This window comes from Leucopleurus acutus (assembly GCF_964270905.1).
Source record: "Leucopleurus acutus genome assembly, chromosome: X".
Lineage (NCBI taxonomy): Eukaryota > Metazoa > Chordata > Mammalia > Artiodactyla > Delphinidae > Leucopleurus > Leucopleurus acutus.
In genome coordinates this window covers 15,824,829-15,845,154 of record NC_139148.1, presented here as the reverse complement: position 1 = coordinate 15,845,154, position 20,326 = coordinate 15,824,829, and the positions used below count along the sequence as shown (strand labels likewise).

General features: G+C 44.2%; 1 protein-coding gene across 1 annotated transcript in view; it reads left to right on the top strand.

Annotated features, from left to right (window-relative positions):
* Positions 1-20,326, top strand: part of SH3KBP1 (SH3 domain containing kinase binding protein 1) — a 344,251-nt gene that overhangs the window by 229,946 nt on the left and 93,979 nt on the right. Inside the window, exon 7 of the mRNA XM_082864220.1 lies at positions 9,169-9,244. Coding sequence (XP_082720346.1) covers positions 9,169-9,244 — 76 coding nt within the window. The remainder of the gene's footprint in view (positions 1-9,168; positions 9,245-20,326) is intronic.

The following is a 20,326-nucleotide window of genomic DNA, read 5'->3' as shown; positions in this document are numbered from 1 at the left end:
TTCTACCTGGCAAATTCCTACTAATTCTTCAGAATTTAACTCAAGCTGCATCATTGCTGTGAGGCCTATTTCCCCATGTAGACTTGTTAATGGCTCCTTTTCTCTTTTCTATGCACACTTTATTGTAGTGTTTATCCCTTGGACTGTGATGCTTTGTTAATTAATCTGTCTCCACAGCTAAATTTTGAACTTATTTGAGATCCAGGACTCCGCCCATCTCATCTTTGTATATGCAGCTTCCAGCATAGATCATGGCTCATGGTAGTTCTAGAAAAGAATGCTGAATAAATGAATGAGTGAGTGAGTGAGTGAGTGAAAGAAAGGAAGGAAGGAAGGAAGGAAGGAAGGGAAGGGAAGAAGGAAGGGAGGGAGGGACGGAGGAAGAGTGGTTGAGGCAAGCCTTCACTTTAAATGCAGAAAGGAAAACTGAATAAACGTGGCTTTGCCCTCAAGTATCTCATACACAGAAAAATGTCATGATCAAATGTGGGCTGCATGTCAGTAGAAACCATTTAGCTAGCTGGACTTTAGTTGCACCTTAAAGGTGAGACGGGATTCAAATATACTGCAGGAGAAGGTACCATCCCAGGTAAGGGGGATAGCCTGGACTGTGTTGGGACTGAGTAAGTCAAAATATTGTAGAGCTGGAAAGGATCTTTGTATGTTAATTGAATTCATACCACTACTTTATTAGAAAATTAGGACTTGGTCCGTGTATGTACAGCCAGTTTCATGTTAAAGCACTGGATGAACAGAACTCAAACTGGCCCCGTGATATTCCCTGCTCCCATACCATCCTTCTCTCTTCCTTGCCCACGCTCTTCTTAAATTCTCCAAATGCATCTAAAAGGAAAGCATTATTAATCAAAAGATAAAACTAATCCTCTGGTAGAAGAAAGGCTTGAGATTTCCTTTTATCTGTCGTAATAGCAGAAAATAGCCTTTTGAAAGCGTACTGGCGAACTGTGTTTTGCCGAAGTACTATATGAAATGGAAATTTACTCTGGCTTGTTTATCCTCTGTGAATAAGATGATCCGACAACAAAATAGCATGCAGGCTCCTCTCTTGGGAACAGTGGGGGAAAATAGAAACAGCATTTTCATATACTGTCAGACGTTTGGAGAGCTGCCTCCTATGATTTTAATGTTGTCTGAATGTACATCCTCCACCTCATTGAGCACTTAAGTAGGTTTTGACTCCTCCTTCAGCACTGCATTTCCCCAGCACAAGCGGAAGCCCCTACTACACCTTCAAAAAGTTATTTTGCTTTGACAGAGAAAATCCTATTCCTCCTGTGAGTGCATGTGTTGGATGGTTCTTTCCAGCTTTCTAGGACATGGTCTCCTGAGGTATTCAAAAAGCAAACAAATAAACCAAATGATCAGATCCTGGCAGAAGTTAAAGTGCATGGTAAATTCTAGAAATTGGCTCAAATTCTTAGGTACATCTTTCTACTGAGGCACACGTGTCAGAGAGAGAGAGTGTGCATGTGTGTTTAATATACAAATATAAAACAGACTTCATATATACATGTTCAGTAAAATGATAGATACTGAAGTATCTATTGGACAGATAGAAAGAGTAAACCCTAGAAGATCTAATGGAAGCATCTAAGATGGAAATAGGTGTCTTATAGTCAAAGTTGGCTACTCATCTTAAGAGCACAAGAGAAAGATGCCAGCCATTGAGAGAGCTGCCAAGTTGCAGCTATCAGAAGTAAACCCTCGAATGTCTTCAGGGCTTTGGGAATTACATGAATAGCCATTGAGAAGCAGTATATATTCTGAGTGTTTTGAAATAGATATGGTAAGGGGTGATGGTGGAGGGTGATTAAAAGTTGAGTCTACAGGAGAGCTAATGAAGTGGCTTGAATTGGAGCATAGGATCCTCGTCTAGAAAACTGTGGAAATAGTTCCTGTGTTAGTTACAAAGCCCACAGGCTGGGGTCAAAGAGGAGGGGATGAAACTGAGAGCAGGGACTGGGTGGTGGGTTTGATATGGGAAGGTGCAGTAAGAGAGTAGTCAAGGGTGGGTTCCACGTTGTGAGTCTAGGAGCCAGAGAGGACGAGCCAAGAGAATTTAGGAAGCAGAAGTGGTGACCTTCACCCACCTCTTCTGAGGACTGCTCGTTCTCGTGATGTGTCGATAGGTATCATAAGAAGTAGGACTTCTGTGTGCGGATAAGTTTAGAAAACAATGAGAAAATGTTAAGGATAAAATTAATCTGTAACTGCAGGACTTCTCAGAGCCTTTAATATGCTATTATGCAAGGATTAGACCAAGCATCCTGTGTTTCCCAAATTTACCAGATTGTGGCATTAGGTGTTTTGGTATTTAGTTGGTCGGTTGGTGGAACATCTTGGGAGTGTGTGTGTGTGTGTGTGTGTGTGTGTGTATGTACACACATACCTGGATGATAATATACCCTCCAAGTGAGGGCCCTTTGACCATAATAGGAACCTGAGAAAATGTGAGGGAGCAGGCTACGAAGAGTATTTGGACATCATAGGCAGACAAAAGTCCACCAGAAACATGGCTGAGATTGGATTCTTCTTTATGGCAACCAATAATTAATCGGAGGTCGGGGTCATGTGCATGAGAACAGGGGAGTAAGGCAGGGGCCATAGAGGTCTAGGAAGACATCCTGGACAATGTGCTGTCACCAGAGATCAGGCTGGAAGAGCTGATACATGACAGTGACAAACAGTGGGGCTCCAAGAGGAGTCTGGTTTGTCAAGGAGGACAGCTCCCTTCATTTACCTGTTGTGATGTGGTAGGATGCTCATGGTAGGGCAAAGGGTGAAGGGATGGTGCCCCCAAATTCCTGGCTCCACTCAACAAACACTTCCTAACCCTTCACTTTGTGGAGATAAGAGAATAATTAACATCTAGGTCCTTCCCTCAAGGAGTGCACTGTTTCTGAAGAGAAAGGAGGAGAAAAGCCGTTAAACTTCTAAGTGGAATACAGCTAACAAATACTTCTAAAGCAGCCGTGAATCTGACAAGGTCTTTAACCCTGGTTGGGCAAGGAGGTGTAATGTAACTTGAATTATCACTAACATTTCAAGACAACCAGGGAAATAAACATTATATGAATAACTGTAAGTCTTAAGCCCAACTTAATAATCAGAAGACAGCTTTTTACATTTTATCTTTTCTTATAGCCAAGTTTAGAGGAGACTTACTTATATGAAGCCTGCCCCTTTGGAGACGTCAGAATTAACACAGTGGTATGTGAGGTATTGCAGAGGTAATACCTCTGTCCGTAGAATGGAGCTCCAAATATATTTTTTCTTTCACTGAACCATGCATTTGATTTTTAGAATTTGGAGTAGTATTTTACTCTGACATATTTTCTGTCGATAGCAAGTCGTTTAGGCTGGGCCAACCAAAGGCGGGTGAATTGACAATTGCTAATGTAAATTTCCCAGCGAGTAGAAAAGCCTTCCATTAGAAGTGCGCAGGCACTCCATTGTATGGACACTCTTTTGTACTAGTTCTCTTCTGGCTCAGACAGGAGCTGGCTACATAAGGAGCTTCTGCCCTGCTCCCTGCTCGTACCGCTCCCTGCTGAGCACCAAGCAGACTTCTCCTAATACCATCAGTCATAGATGTTCATGAAAGGAGCATGTAAGAATAAATATAAAAAGTTGACAGTGAGTTTTAATAGCAGTTTGTATAGCTCTCTGATTTGTGGTGGAAAAGGAAAGCTGAAAGGTTGTGGATATGGTCATATACAGTTACTGTTTTGTTTCTCTTCTCATCGCTCTCTCCCATAGCCTGTATCTCTCTGTTTCCTGTATATTGACTGGGATTTGGGATAACCATGCTGAATGGCTGGGCACCCCTCAAAACACCACTCTGGGGCTTCCCTGGTGGTGCAGTGGTTGAGAGTCCGCCTGCCGATGTAGGGGACACGGGTTCATACCCCGGTCTGGGAGGATCCCACATGCCGTGGAGCGGCTGGGCCCGTGAGCCATGGCCGCTGAGCCTGCGTGTCCGGAGCCTGTGCTCCGCAACGGGAGAGGCCACACAGTGAGAGGCCCGCGTACCGCAAAAAAAAAAAAAAAACACCACTCTGGAGAACCCAGCAAATTGCTGTTTCAGTGTGTGCAGTGATGTTCAGCATCCTCTTGCCTTTCCATCTGCTTCGCTGTCTCACATCGAACGGGTATTTAACAAAGCTGTACTGAACAGAAAAGGAAGGTACTGTCAGATACCAAATGTAGTCAAAGTCGTGCCTCGTGCCTTCAAAGAGCCGTCCTTTATCTTGTATTTTACCAGCTTTTTGAAAAGTCATGTCTTGTGTTTGGCTTTGTGTAAGCACTCGAGTGATGTTTCCGTATAGCTTCTCAGAAGATCACCCTCTTCTAGAATAGGCATCAGAAAGCCTGGTCTACCAACAGGGGGGCTTCACCAACTGCTAGGATGCAAGGAGCTCTCTCACTCCTCCCCCTACGCAGCGAACCTGGTTGCCTTTGTGATTTCAGAGTTTTCTGTAGTATTATTGGAGAAGAGACTTTCAGAGATAGGACGTAAACTTTGTTCTCCTTAGCATTGTCCTATGACTGGAAACTTTTTTACACTCAAAGGAGCTTGCATCTGAATTAGAATAAAGTCAGAGGAGTGATTTTGCACTTGGTTTGAGCAGGATCCTGGTCTCACACTCCAGCAGTTGCGAAGAGAAACAGATATATTAGTCATTAGGGAACTGGATTCCACTGGAGTCCAATCCAGTGATTGTCTTTCCTACAAGCATTAGTTTCTTCATTTTGGCACAGAAAAGAAAAGAAATTACTAGCTCTACTAACTGAAATCATATGTGTGTTATCTGTCCTGAGGCTGTGTTATCAGATCTTACAGAGCTAGGGGTATATATGATGCCCCTACTGTACACAAAACCCCCCAAAACTTTACTTAGTACTTTTGTCAAGAGAGCTAACAGCAGAGGGACTTCTGGTATTACATATTCAAAGGGAAGAACTTTTTGAATTATTAATTTTTAAAAATCAGGTTTTAAATGGAGATTAGGGTGTGACAGGAGAGACAAAAATTGACACCAACTTGGTGATTACTGTGTGTTGAAGTGGGTTGATAGTAATAGTCTGTAGAGCTTTCAGCTCCATAGATTTCATACATACATTTCATACATTTCAGGTCCATATGTACATGCACTCCCAGATCAAGTAGCAGCCTCTGAGTTGGGGGGCAATCAGAGCAGAGTATCGCGGATGTGGGTCCTAGGACGTCTTTAGCCACAGCATGGAGTAGAAGAGGACATGCTGGGCTGAGCTATGGAGCAGAGCCCAAGGGTCCCTCCATCGAAGGCATGTGGTAAAATGGGCCTGTTTGCAGATCTCTTAGGAGCTGAAAGAGCTGTGTCCTGAGCAGGATCAACACAGCCCCTAAGTGTGTGGCTCGTGCTTGTCCTGGATAACACCTTCTTTGTGACACCCAGGAAGGCAGGAACTCTGAGCTCTGCCAAGGAAGCCACAAGTGGAGATCCCGAACGCTCTTCCATAGCCTCTGCAAGCCTAGCGTCCTTCTTTACTGCCTGCAAGGTGGATGAGAGATGCATGGATGTGATTCCCCAATTTGTCCGTCCACGCAGGCCTGCACTGTGGCTGACCTTCAGCTATGTGGGACCTGTGTGTGTACTGGAACTTGGCATTGCTCTCATGATGCATGCCCTTTAAAAGCTGGGGTTTCTGTTCACATTTAGCCCAATGGATCAAACATGTTTTCAGAGGTACAGGAAGCTGGAAGCCTGGTGAGAACGCAGTAATTCACTACCTTTGTCTTTGTTCTTATATTTAGAGGAAGGGCAAGGGATAGAGCTTCTCAAATGGGGTGTTTGGAAAGGGGTGGGGTGTCTGGGGTGGATGCAGTGAGCAAGGAGCACTACAGGCTGTTAGTGAGCAGGAGAAAGTGTTGCTAACTGTCCTTTAGTGTGTGAGAGTCTTCTCCAGTGAAGAAATGTCCCGCCCCAAATGCCAGTAAAGGGGAGCGCCACAGAGGAGCCGCAGGGCTTGGCTGTCCCTGAAGGTCGACCCTGTCATGGGGATCTGCCCACTTGGCCTTCACGGTAGTCTGAGCCCAGAGAGGCTAGATACAGCCTTCCACTTTTGGTTCAAAGCGGTCTTACCATCCATTCATCCATCTGTCCGTCCATCCATCCATGCATTCATCCTTTCAGTACTCCTTTGGTGAAGGGTCTCATGGCCACCTCTGCCCCCCTCCTTCTCCCTCAGTGATATTGTCACATTGTCTGCTCTACTAAACTTCATTGCCTCTCTGAAGCGACTCATTCAGTAGCAATGACAAGTTCTTATGCCAGTGAGAATAGAGGAGGGGGAAGGCATTTAGTGGAAGGAGGTAGAGAAGAGAGGAAGAAGAGTGAAAAAGATGTTTTATAATTTGTCCAGGTGTGAGAATAGGCGCCCGAGTTGTTAATCCCAGAAAAGGGATTTGGTTAATGCTAATGGAATCCCTCCTACATCTAGGTTGGTGGTTCTCAAACTTGAACGTACACCAGAATCCCCTGGAGGGTGTGTTCAGACAGAAGCTGCTGGGCACCGTCCCCAGACTTTCCGATTGAGAAAGGCTGGGGCAGGGCCTGGGAATTTGACTTCCTAACTAAGTTCCCAGGTGAGGCTAGTGCCGCAGGTCTGGGAACCATACTTCTCTAGGTCTGGGAACCATACTTCTCTAGGTCTGGGTCCTAGAGAAGAGAGAGACACCTGAACAGCTCTCATCTCTGGGACGCCTGGAAGACCAGGCTGAGAAGGGAGGAACTGGCCTTACTCTAGACCTTCCTCAAGGCCCATGAGGAAGAAGGAAGGAGTTAAGGTCTAGCATCCCCAGAAGAAGAGTGCAATATCAGCTTCACCCCCACCCCCCGATGCTGGGATCCACGCAGACACCAGTGCGCTGTGTTTTCTCAAATAGCAAGAAAAAAAATAATAGAGTAAGCTTTGCTTTCTTATGTCTTTCGGCTCAGAAGTAAGTATATTTAGCTGGTGGCCTTTCTTGATGTCTGTTAGCTTGGACGCACTGGTAAACCAGGACATCAGAGATGGAGGGCAACACTTCCTTTTGTTACCAAGTAAGGGGGTGTCGTAACAATATACAACCTGTGAAAGTTTCTCTAAAGGAAGGCATCTGGCTTAAGGCCCAAACCATCGGATGTCTGATTTTTTTTTTCAGGAATGGAAGCAAAGTCAGGATTGGACATAGTTCTTACCGCTGTATTTTCCTCTCTCTACTGTCAGCAATAACTAAAGGATGAATCGTTTTTGTTTTCTTCTTCCTAATGTGTTAACAGCAGCGATGGTTTATTCTGGTCCACAAAAGGGGAAAACAAAGAGAGTGATGGAGATGCTGTTGGAAGTGTGAGCAGGAATGCGAATGACACTGAGTGCCTCTGTTTTTACTGTCAATTCCTGATTTTTCAAGATGATTCTAAGAACAGTTTTTCATCAAATGTGACCTTATGGCCAAATAACAACAAGCTTTTTTCCTCCTTGATGTTTCCTCGGAATCACAGTGTTATTAGCTTGAGTATTTAGTGGCGGTTGAGGAACGGCATAGTATCTTGGGTTTCATTTTTTATCCAATATAGAAAGCCCTGCAGCACTAAATAAAAATGTCACCGTGGAAAATGTAAAGGCTTTCCGTCACAAATGTTTTTAAAAATTCACTAAGGGCTGAGGATTAGATTTATCTTACACTCTTTCTGTGATTTATTCATATTTAATGTTAGTTTCAACGTTTGAAGCATGAAGAACTTTTTCAAGTTAAAAACTGTGGTGAATCAGTCGTAATTGAAGAAAAATTCCACCGTGCCAGTATGTCAATTATGCAGTTCATTCCCCTTCATGTGTTCAAGGAGGAGATATGTTTGGTTTTCCCAGTGGCCGAAATTCTCACTGGGGAAACTCCTCATTGTTGGGGAGATTCACGCAGCTGCTTGGTTCTGAGAGCTGTTTCCCTGGTATCAGTCGACGTTTTCCTCGGGCGTTAATCACCATCACACAAACGTGATGTCCAAGGACAGGAGGGGGGACAGACCTCACCTTTGGAACCATCATTTTGCTGCTCGTCTCGTTTTTCATTTTTGTTGCTTTGAGCCGCTGAGTTGCCTGTGTTTGGGGGAATATCTTTAGTTAGAGACAATATCCAGTCTTTTCTGTGGATGGTTCATAAATAATGGATGATAATAGAATTAGTTATGAATGAAAGGAAGAAAATGAACTCAAAACAGACTCTTTTTTTGTTTTTAACTACTAAATAGCTGCCTCGGGTCTGCAGCATTGGCCTTTTTCAAAGCCCTGGAGGGTTGAAAGGCTGGTGGGAAGGAAGGGAGCTGCTGGCCCTGCTTGTTCCACCTTTGGAGCTAGTTGGCTTTTAGATGGCTAGAAGGAGACATGACAAGGCACAGTTGCCCTGGACACTCTGACTTCTGCCTGTCCTTCAACCTGCCCATCATCTGTCTGTCGTGGCCTTCTATCCTTCCATCCCTTCCTTCTTTCTGTCTTTTTGTGCCTTCCCTCTTCCTGCCCTTCCTTCCAAGCTGCAGACACTTTGAACACCTCCTCTGGGTCATAGATTGAGTCAGCTTCTCATAAACTGAGGGGAAATGTCCCTGTTTTCTCTGCTGAAAGTAATCAGCCTTCTAATAAGAACCAAGGAAGAGGGCTTCCCTGGTGGTGCAGTGGTTGAGAGTCCGCCTGCTGATGCAGGGGACACGGGTTCGTGCCGCGGTCCGGGAAGATCCCACATGCCGCGGAGCTGCTGGGCCCGTAAGCTATGGCCGCTGAGCCTGCGCGTCCGGAGCCTGTGCTCCGCGACGGGAGAGGCCACTACGGTGAGAGGCCCACGTACTGCAAAAAAAAAAAAAAAAAAGAACCAAGGAAGAATGGGAATAAGAGATATGGAGTGCCTACAAGGATAAAGCCTTTTTAACTTGGTTTTCCCACCTATCTGTCACTGAGGTCCAGGCCTAATGGAAGAATGGCAGCCAATACAGACAGCAATACCAAAACTTAAGTATGAGGCTTTTAGGACCAGTTGGGAGCATTTCGTCATCATGATCTTGATCTTTTTTATTCCTTTGCTTGATGGAGAGAATCATATTGATGAGTAAAGATCATCTTTTTTCCCCTCAGACTATTGGCAAGAAGTTACCTCCGACTGCAGCAACTCCAGACTCATCAAAAACAGAAATGGACAGCAGGACAAAGGGTGAGTTTCCTTGTGTATCTGTTTTATGTTTGAAAGCAGTGAAGGATTTTATAATCATTGAAACGCTTTTGAAAAGTCCTTACATAATCTTAATGGCTTTTTTAAAGCACATGGGGAAAAAGTGCACACAAATGTGTTTCATTAGGCTCTACCAGTAGGATGGGCACAAGTTCCTCGATGGAACAAGATGCTTTTTTTAAAAAATAAATTTATTTGTTTGTTTATTTATTTATTTGTGGCTGCGTTGCTGTGCGTGGGCTTTCTTTAGTTGCAGCGAGCGGGGACTACTCTTCATTGCGGTGCACGGGCTTCTCATTGCAGTGGCTTCTCTTGTTGTGGAGCACGGGCTCTGTGTGCACAGGCTTCAGTAGTTGTGGCTCACGGGCTCTAGAGCGCAGGCTCAGTAGTTGTGGCGCATGGGCTTCGTTGCTCCATGGCATGTGGGATTTTCCCGGTCCAGGGCTCGAACCCGTGTCTCCTACATTGGCAGGCGGGTTCTTAACCACTGCGCCACCAAGGAGGTCCAGGATGCTTTCTTGCCATTTGTTTCTCACCCACGTTGCAGAGCCAGGGCTTATCTGTGTATACCCAGGGCAGTTTGCATAGTTCACGAGGCAGGAAGATTCTAGACGATGGCAACTCAAGCAATTTAGGGATTCATAGGCCTTCAAATCAAAGAGGCTTTATCTTTTAGCCTAACCACTCAACAGACACTCCCAAATGATGACTTTCCTGCTACTCTCCTCAGCACATCTCTACTTGAATTCCTATAGTTACAAATGTCTTTCTTCTGTTGAGCCGGATATGCTCTTCCTGTAATTTTTACCCATGGGTTCTAGTCTCTGGGTCTATATTGATATTAGCCCATTGTTCTCCTAACAGTCCTTTAAGTATTTGAGGACAGTTGTCTCCCCCAAAGCTTCCCACAGGTCAGTATTCCCCATTCGAGAGTAGCCAGATAATACAGAATGCCCACTTACATTTGAATTTCAGATAAACAATGAATAATTTTTTTTTTTGTTTTTAGTATGTCCCATGCAATACTGGCTGTTTATCTGAAATTCAGGTGTAACTGGGCATCCTGTGTTTGTATTTGCTAAATCTGGCAACTCTCCAATTCCTTTAGTCATTCTTCCAATAATTGGAACGTTCTGAACATGCTCTAGTCATAAATAAGTGCTTCAGTTCCTTCTAGGGATTTTAACCTTTTTTTTTCCAGCTTCAGATTTCCTTGTGAGGATAATGTGGACAGACTACTAATCTAGTTTGGAAAGCCAAAGATTGAGAGAAGATATATCGTACATATGTAATTATGACTAATATAAGAGCAAGCATAATTTATTCTTTTTGTTGCAGAAAAATATACCAGGAACTCCTTTTGCAGTGCAAAACAGGTAGTTTTGAGAGCAAATAAGGAATACTGCCTTAGGCATTAAAAAATGAATATATGGGACTTGCCAAGCCCAAAATGGCGGTTTAGATAAATACGTTCATGGATGTTATAGATGCAGCCGCTAGAGCTCTGTCTTAATGTTTAAGGTTCGGATGAGGTTTGCATGCCTTCAGTCTGTTAATGGTACAGTCAGACTGTGGCTAACGGGGGGAAGCGCACTAGTCTAAGGCTCTGATCCAGCAGTTCTCAAACTCGAGTGTGTCCCAGAATCACCTGGGGAGCTGGGCCTCACCTCCAGAATTTCGGAGTCAGCAGGTCTGGGGTGGGGCCTGAAATTTTGCTTTGCTAACAAATTCCCAGGTGCTTTGGTGCTCCTGGTCGAGGGCCCACCCTTCAGGAAGGGTTCTGAGCTTCTAGATGTTCCCAAAGCCAAACTGGCCCCACAGTTATTCACGGGGGTTGTAGGTTTTGCATGCTTAAACCTACCTTTAGACAGTAAAACCTTCAAGATTCTTGAAGCGGCCTGAAATTTTTTTTTCAAGAATTCACAGTTAAACCACTTCTGATAACATTTCCTGTTGTTGGACAGTAGCCTATCCTTCCTTCCATTGAACTACTCATTTTGTAGTTCTGGCTGTTGACAGGTTTATAAATGATCCAGGTTATTAGGCAAGTTTGCTGGGATGGGTGGAGTGGGGGGTGGGCAGGAGAAGGGAAAGACACATCAAACCTCCAAGGTAACTGGAATGGAGTCCCTGGGGCAGGCTGTCCTCGTGACATGTGACAACCAGTGGCCTTCACCAACCTCACTCTTGTTTGCGGAAATAATAATCTGAGAAACAGAGAAATTTTTTTAATGGAAAAGAGTGTCAAGAGAAGTGAAAGAGAAATTCCCTATAGATTGTTCCTCTCTCTGCAGAGTAAATAGTACCTTGGGTGACCGGTGAGTTGCTTTTGGGGGAGACTGAGCAGGGGGCACCTGAGTGTCACTTTTAAGGTTGTGGCACAAAACAGGACAGTCTGCAGGGCATGCTTAGGTGACTAATCAATCCTCTGGCCTCAAGAACTGACCTTAGGATAAGCGCACATCCGTGATATATTTTTTTTACCCTCTGTAATGTCTGCAGGCAGGAGACTCAAAAGTCTTTTTTGGCAGGATTAGGTGGTGTGGATGGAAAGTGTTTTAGAGCAGAGCTGGCCAGTAGAAATACTATGTGAACCACATACAAGATTTTACACTTTCTGGTAGCCAGAAAAGAAACAGGTTTAAAAAAAAAAAAAGGAAACAGGTGAACTTAATTTAAATATATTTTATTTAACTCAGTATATCGAAAATATTATCCCTTCAACATGTAACCCATATAAAATTATTAAATGAGATATTTTCATTCTCTTTTCATATGAGTCTTCACAACCCAGCGTGTATTTTCCACATATGCCACATCTCAACTTGGCCTAGCCACATTTTGAGTGCCCAATAGCCACATGTGCCTAGGGGGCCACCATATTGGACAGCATAGTTTGAAAGTAATTCTGGGATCTAAGATGGGCTTCCTGGGCCTGGATTTTAACACAGTTCCTCATGCTCAGCTCCCTTGAGCATGTGGGAGGATCCTGAGTCTAGCCCAAGCCTTTTTCACTCCTACAAGTATCTATTAACTACGTCCATCTCTAGATGCATCACAGAGTGGGGATGAGTTGTTAATAAAGAGTGGTTTTACAGGGCTGGGTGGTGTGTTTTGGCTCAGAGTTAGGAAGCACAGATTCCAGGACTAGCTCTCTTATTAGCTAGCTGTGTGACCTTGGGCAAATAATTTTATTTCTCTGGCCTTGTGCTCTTCGTGGTCTGCCTTGTCTGTGAAGTCAGAGGGTTGTACTAGAGTGAAGCCCTCAGGTTTCTCCCAGCATCTTCACTCTCTGATTTAATTCCGAAAGCTTTACAATTCAGAGTGAAAGCTTTCTGCATTCAAAGAATTGAACAGCCGATGGGAGAGACAAAAGGAAGATGCGAACGACTGAGTTAGGAATATGAGAAGATGTCATTTGGCAAAGATGCCATGGATATAAATATGTGTGTAAGCGGGTGGTAGGTCAGGAAGAATTATCACTGTCAGTGAAGACTTGAGAGATATTTATTGACAGATGTGTTTTCGTGGACCCAGAGTAAGAATTACTGCAGTTTAATCTCACGCCTCACACACTCTCTGGCTTCCATTGTAAAGAGCAAATTCTGGGGTAATGGTTCTCCCACGATTTCCACGAGGCACCCTAGTTCACTAGAAAGCCCCTTCCATTTGGAACCTTTCGCTGCTTCTGGATTTTGATGCAACACCCAAGTTCAGGTGGAAGGACAGAGAGTGCTGACCCACTTTTAGAAATGACTCGGAGCTTGGGAACAACACAGCCTCCTTCCTTCTGGATGGAAGTCACCCCTGTAACGAAACTTGCCCAGCGGTACAGAGGAGAGAAGCCCCTTCCCACATAGCTGTCTCCTTAGTGCGCTCAAATACAAGCTCACGTCATGAGTAAGTTATGATGATTCAAAAAATGTTCATGTGGATTGATATCTTCTGAGGGAAAGTGAAACTCAGCTGATCGGGATTTATTTAAACAACTAACATCATCTCCCCTCCCCCAATGAAGCTTTTATGATACTGAAATTCATCGGAAATGTGGGCTGAGGAGCAGATTGCTGTAATTTTCATAACAAGAGGAAAACTGTTTAAATATTCATAAATGAAGTGCTCTGAGGTATTTCCAGCTCCCCACATCTGGAGTTCCCCTCTTTCTTACTACAGTTGATGCAGATGATTTGTGGCCTCGGTGGGATAGAGAAATAGCCCAGAGAAATGATTATTTAGCATCTTCTTGAACAAACAGTTCAGTCTTAGAGATTCAGAGGACCAGTTGAGCAGGTGGGTTGGGGAAAAAATAGTCCTTGACAGAATGTGTACAAAGGCAGGTCAGGCTTCTGAATAAATGATGGCTGGGGGACAAAGGCTAAACTTTCTCTGTTTAACCTCCCCTCACATTATCACCAGACACTTGTACCACCTTTCTGATCACTTTGTCCCTTGACTTGCTTCTTAGGAGTTGTCCCCTGTGATGGTGACACATAGTGCCTTGTGGCTATCATTGATCCCTCGTGGAGGGGGCTGTGTCTTCTACCTGACATCCCCACCATCCAGTCCGGAAAAGTGCCATGGACTCAGTGGGCGCTGGCAACAGTGGTGGTTGGGCAGATGGAGAATTAGAAATGGTTTCAATTTACCAGGCTGTCTATCTAACAGAGTCTTGTAAAAGCAGTGTAGAAGCCACGGGTCTCCTTTCCCAAGTTCACAGTCACCGGGAAGAAAAGAACACATTTGTTGACCCTCGAGCTTATTTCGGATTTCTGGAGGGTCGCCAGTGGTTGCTCTGTGGGGCTTGACAGACCCTTGTTCTTTGTAGCCACTGTCCCAGGCCAGTCAGCCCAAGAGCGCCAGGGACAAACTAGGCTAGTCTGACAAAGTCAAGTTTATGGGCTCATTGCAACGAGGAGACTGCCCAGGAGGACCTGTGGAGCATCGCACCAAACAAAAGAAAACTGAGCAGTTACAGATTTGGAGGAGAAATGGAAGTGAGTGAAATGTAAACGAAGCAGCAGTGTTTTGATAGGCCCCAAGCAAAACAGGCTGTGTGAGTCGGGCCACATCAGGTCTCTCTGTGAGCTGGACCACCACCAAGTTAAGATAGACATGCAGGGCTGTGTCCAGAACCCCTTACATGAGGCCCTGCACTTGTGTGGGGATTCAAGGCTTCTCTGTGTCACAGTGACTGGTTTCTTTCAGCCAAGGGTGAAACATTTCATTCTTACTAATACAGTATAAAAAAGCAAAGTTTCTGATAGTCTGTGGTCTTAGAGGACAGACTTTCTCAGAGAGTAAGAAAGCAGTCGTCGCTCAGAGAAGGGTTGTTAGGACCCTTTCCAGCTGTAGTGTGTGTGCTTGGGAGGAATGCTATTTCCGGTTCATTTTGCAGCTGGCTCTATCTGCGTTTGTATCCGCATTTGCAGATTTTTACTTTCTCAGTCTGAGCTAATTTTGAATAGGAGAAAAAAGGGTCAACTCCCTTATGTTGGGATTTTTATCAGCCTTACCTGGGATCTCTTTTAATCTATTTTGCCAGGATAGGTGTTTTTTGCTCACTTATCTTCTCCAAAGCTCACTCACCCTCAGACCTGGGAATTTGGGCACATCCAATATGAAACATGTTTCCTACCCAGCCCTTTAGCGCCTCCCGCACCTGTTATGTACTAAAGCCCCAGGCTCGGTGTCTCAGGTCCCCACTGTCCCTAGGATGCACCTTTCATCGAGTGCCCCCAGCACAGACCTTGCTGTCTGGATTCAGAGTGAGGGGTCCTTCTGCGAGGGTGCCCAGCCTACCCATGCTGCAGATGACCTGGATTTCAAATACAGCCCGCTTGCAGGAAAAAAGTGAGCTCCCTTTCTGCTATCCTGGTGGATTTCCTTCCTTCCAAAGACTCAGCGCTTCTCCCCCTCTGAGCAGGAGAAGGTGCCATTGAGACGAGCCATGATCTACTCCATACTAGAGAACAGGAAAGCTTCCCTTGCTTCTCAGATTTTGATTTCTTTAAAAAAAAGATTGGCTTCTCTTTTTAAAGTGAGAGAATAGAAAGTGGCATAACTCGTAGCTGTGAAGTAATTTGAAAGTCATATTCCCAGCAACATCCAAGACCAGAGGGGTCACAGTCAGCTTTCTTGTGGAGGAAGGCGTTTCGTGAAGACCGGACTTGACAATGTAGTGACGAATGCATTGTGTTTTGTTTCCCTGTCCGAGTTTAGGTAGAGACCAGGCTTTCTCCACATTGGCCCTGTTAACATTTGGACCAGATCATTCTTTGTTGGGGTGCTGTCCTGTGTCCATTGTAGGATGTTTAGCAGCTCCCTGGCCTCTACCCACTAGATGTCAATTATACTTATTACTGCCTCCCCCCTGGTTGTGACAACCATAAATGTCTCCAGGCATTGCCAGTGTCTCCTGGGAAGCCAAGTCACAGCAGCTGCGAACCACTGGTGTAGACTGTCGTACGCCCCAGGAGGGCACTCCTATATCTCTGCTGCCGGGCGCACACTGGACACTTAGTTAATATTTATTGAACAAATGTATTCATCTCACCCCTCCCCACGAGCCCTGGATCCTCAGACTGACGCAGAACTGCATTTCTCACTTAAATCTCTCATACAGCACAGACAGCCTCGGCACTGCAGCCACGCTGGCCCACCCTCCAGGTCCCCACGGTTGTTTTGTTCCTTCCTGGCATTGACATTTTGCTAATACCCATGGCTAGATCAGTGTGGTCCCCAGACCAGCAGCGTCAGCATCCCCTGGGGACTTGTTAGAGATGCAAATCCCCAGGCCCTGCTCCAGCCCTATGGAATCGGAAACCCTGGGGTTTCTGTTTGTACACGTCCTCCACCTGATGCCAATGCCCACTCAAGCATGAGGACCACTAACCTAGACTCGTGTTTCTTAAGCATCCCTGCTGATGAGAATCACCCGGGGTTGGGGGACGTGGTGCTGGTTGAGCTGCTGGATTCCTGGTCCCACCTCAGAATCCCTAGGGAAGGGATCTGGGAAGGCATAGAAGAAACAGGTGCCCTACATCATTCTTGTCATCGGGAATGGTTGAGAAACACCCCTCCTCTTCCTCCTCTGGTCAAAGTCCTAGAACATTGTCCAGGCAGGGGCCAGTGCCGTTTTGCTCTTCCCAGAAGGGACCCTGAGTCTCTCCTTTGGGAAGTAGTTTCCCCATTTCGGAATCTCTGAGGCTTTAAGGCAAACACATCACTCTCATTCTCTCCTCACTGCTGCCTTGTCCAGAGCTCTGTGTATATATGCCTTATTTCCTCTCCTTGATTATAAGCTCCCTGGGAACCAGATAACTAGTCTTATTTAACTTATTCTCTTTTCCCCAGAACATGATAGATGTCAACACCCTTACTGCAATTCCAAAATACAAAAAGCTCCCGAAAACCAAAAGGTTTTATCACTCCTTGGGTGAGAAAACTTGTCCTGGACTAATGCGCATTTAGGTATAGTCTTTATTTATCCCACTCGGGGTGACGAATCATCCATTTGCTGCAAAATTTTAATGTATTTGATGGTTGGGTGCAGCCCCAGACTCCAGCTGGGGATGTTACATATTATATGGCATGTGCAATGTATTTCCTTTCTAAAATCTGAAAAATTCTGTCCCCAGGGCTTCTGGATAAGGGCTTATGAACCAGTAGTGTCTCTGATAATATTTGTCAGTTTCATGAAAGAATTTTCAGATTTTGATGTTGGTGAAAGTAGACACCACTGAGCTTGATGTGTTTGTTCTGGTGTCCCAAAGGAGAAGAAAATTGTCAATTCCAGGCATGACCTGGTACTTTCCATCCCTGCTGAAAGCTCTGGAAGGCTTCCTACCAGACTTTGTGACACATGGGGTTTTGATCTTCATGTCCTAAATTGAGCCCAGAGAATTGTTCTAAATTTAATGTTATTTTCTTGGTGTGTGTTTATATGTTCTCTTTGCTGATATGTTTATTCTGTTTCTCCTGCTTTTTTTTTTTTTTAAGGTGAGGGTATTTTCTTAAGTTTGTTTGTTTGTTGTATGAGTAGATTATAGAGTCAGCTGAAGGGTGTCATCGGATGTGGTCATGTGATTTCAATTCTGTGAACAATCTGTTTTTAATCTCATGTAAATTTCTAGAAATTTAGAGATTGACATAATGGGTTTTTTGGTTTTTTGTGTTTTTTTTTGGAGGTGGTGTGAATTATGACTGGACTTCTTGGTGTATCTTAAAATTTGAATGCCAATCATCACTTAGTAAGGGTCTCTTGATTGGGAACTGGGCAAGAGATTCAGGGTTCTGAATCTGATTTTGTACACCACATTTTCTCTGCACCTTTGAACGTGTCTATGTTTTTGTTTTCCTTTTTCTGGAAAGACAGAGTCATTGCTTTTTTATCAGATTCTTAAGGGACTCTAAGACAAAAAAGCTTAAGAACTGACTTAAGGTTTCAGTCTTACGCTAATTTATTAGTATTTTTAAATCTTTCTAAAGAAAAAATAGAGGCAAAATCATCTTAATTACTGGATAAATTGTGCCTTTATTTCTTTATGTGTCTGTGTGTATTCATTCCTGTTTGATCTTGGACTAATTAAATCCATCTAATTGATGAATAGATGGAAAATGACTGCCTCCAAAAATTAGCTTCAGTCCTTTCCTCTCTACCTCTGTCTGCTATTCATTTAAAATTTATAATCTTCGCACGTTCAAAAAGGATTTGGAATTATACTCTTCTTTCAAGACATATCAAATGCCTCCTCTTTTGTGATCTCGCTCCTGCATGCAGTCTTGCCATTCTCTGAAACACCATGACAATATTCAGTCATAGTGAGTTGATGCTTATTCGTGTACTTGTCTTTTCTTACTGTCGTTCTTCTCCCCTCGCCTTTCTCCAGGCATTAGGTTGTCACTTCCGTGCGAGGGTGGGAGGGCGTGGTTGGACTGACCTGTATATCACAGGCCCAGGAACTGACAATATCTTTTTCATGGTGGTGACTCAATAAATACTTGAATTAAAGTGGGGAACATCTTCGTTCCGTATACTATAAAGTTAAAATCGTATTTTCAGAGTTCATAAAGTTTTTTGCATTTGAATTTTTTTTGAGTATCTTAAAACCATTGGAACATCCAAACCAACATAATGTTCTTATTTTCCAATACTGCTGAATTAGGGCCCGAATGCCTCAGAAGTAAAAACAAATTCTTATTTTCAAATATATCACAATAACTTAACATGTGAGGCGAAGGGTTGCCATATTTGGTCAGGAGTGTTCTGAGTTACGGTGCTCATGACTAGAGCTCTGAACTGTCAGAGCCGGCGAGGACGAAGGTATAGCCCAGTGTGCTCCTTGACGCCTCCAGCATTTCACTGGGATGTTTCTGGGGACCTGGGTGGGAGATGGACCAGCCCCACTCTCTAATTTAACCAGACAGCTCTGTTTTTAGTTGTTTTATACTGGAGCTCTGGAATAAGTTTAAATTTGCTGAAAGTGTCCTGCTAAAGTTAACCAAACTCTCCTCTTGGCGCTCCTTGGCCGGCCTCACTTTTGCACGTGAGGACATGAGGTCCAGAGCTATGGTGTGATTGCCTCAGGTTGTGTGCTTGGGAAAGATCGGGGGGACCAAACCCAGTCTTGACTCTCCTGACTTCTAGCCCAGAATCTTCTCTTCCTACTTTGCTCTCCCACAGATTTTCCTCTACTTTTTAGGTGTTGCTAGAGGATGATCAAGAAACATTGAGTGGGAGCTATGTCAGGTTCTGGGGAAACAAAGAGGGGCGAGGTATGGCATGGGAACCTGCTTTGCAGAGAGAGGTAGTTGATGGTAGCCACTGGCACCTTTATCTCCTCCTTTTATCTAAAATTGGTAGTTTTGTGTCTAAGGCCTCACATATAAAACAGCAGAGCTACATGGTGGAAGTGTTCTAACACTGGGTTATGGTGATGGCCACACAACTATATAAATGTATTAAAACTCTTCAAACTGTACAACTAAAATATGTGAATTTTATAGTATATAAATCATACATCATTAAAGCTGTTTTTTTAAAAAGACAGAGGGACACCTACCCTCCTTTAGCTTATAGGAAAACTGTGGGCATAAAACAAAATGGCCCTGTGAAACATTTTAAAGGCATGTTAGTACTTTCTTGTAAATGTTTTCTATGTCGGTTACAAGTCAATTCCATAGTCATTTACGAACCTCCTACTAGGAGGCCAGGTCTTAAGGTAGCAAGGGAAGAGTTGGGGGAAAAGGGAATGACAAAGATACATGGCAAGAAGATTTGGTGGGGGAGGCAGATTATAGTGAAGCGTTTCAGAGGAGGTTACTGGAAGTGTCCTCTTTCTTCTACTGAGTCCCTTCATGTCAGGGAACCTTCATGTCAGGGCCGGCTTTGAGTGATAAATACCTACCTGACCACAAAGTAATGGTAAGCAATAGAGTTACATTAAGTCAGATAACAGGAGATCCAGAGACAGGTGCCCTGAAGTTGGTTAATTCAACAGACATCTCAACAATGTCAGGGCTTAGGGTCACCTCCTCTTTGATTTTTTTTTGGCTTTCCTTTCATGGGTGAAATGTGGCTGCAACAGCACCAAACTGTGTACTATCTTCCAACAAGGATGAAACAGTGTTAAAAGCAAAAAGGCAGGGGCAACTATTTTCCTCATGTATCTTTTTTTATCTGGGAACAAAATCTAAGTGCCCCCCCCCCCCCGCACATTTCCTCTCGCGTCTCATTGGCTGGAAGTGGATCACATGCTCACGCCTCAACCAATCACCAACAAAGGGGAGAGAAATTAATATTATTTGCCTAAGAAGACGTAAATTTGCCATTTCTCCAAAGAAGCCATACAGATGGCCAACAGGCACGTGAAAAGATGCTCAATATCACTAATTATTAGAGAAATGCAAATCAAAACTACAATGAGGTATCACCTCACACCAGTCAGAATGGCCATCATTAAAAAGCCTACAAATAACAAATGCTGGAGAGGGTATGCAGAAAGGGGAACCCTCCTACACTGTTGGTGGGAATGTAAATTGGTGCAGCCACTATGGAAAACAGTG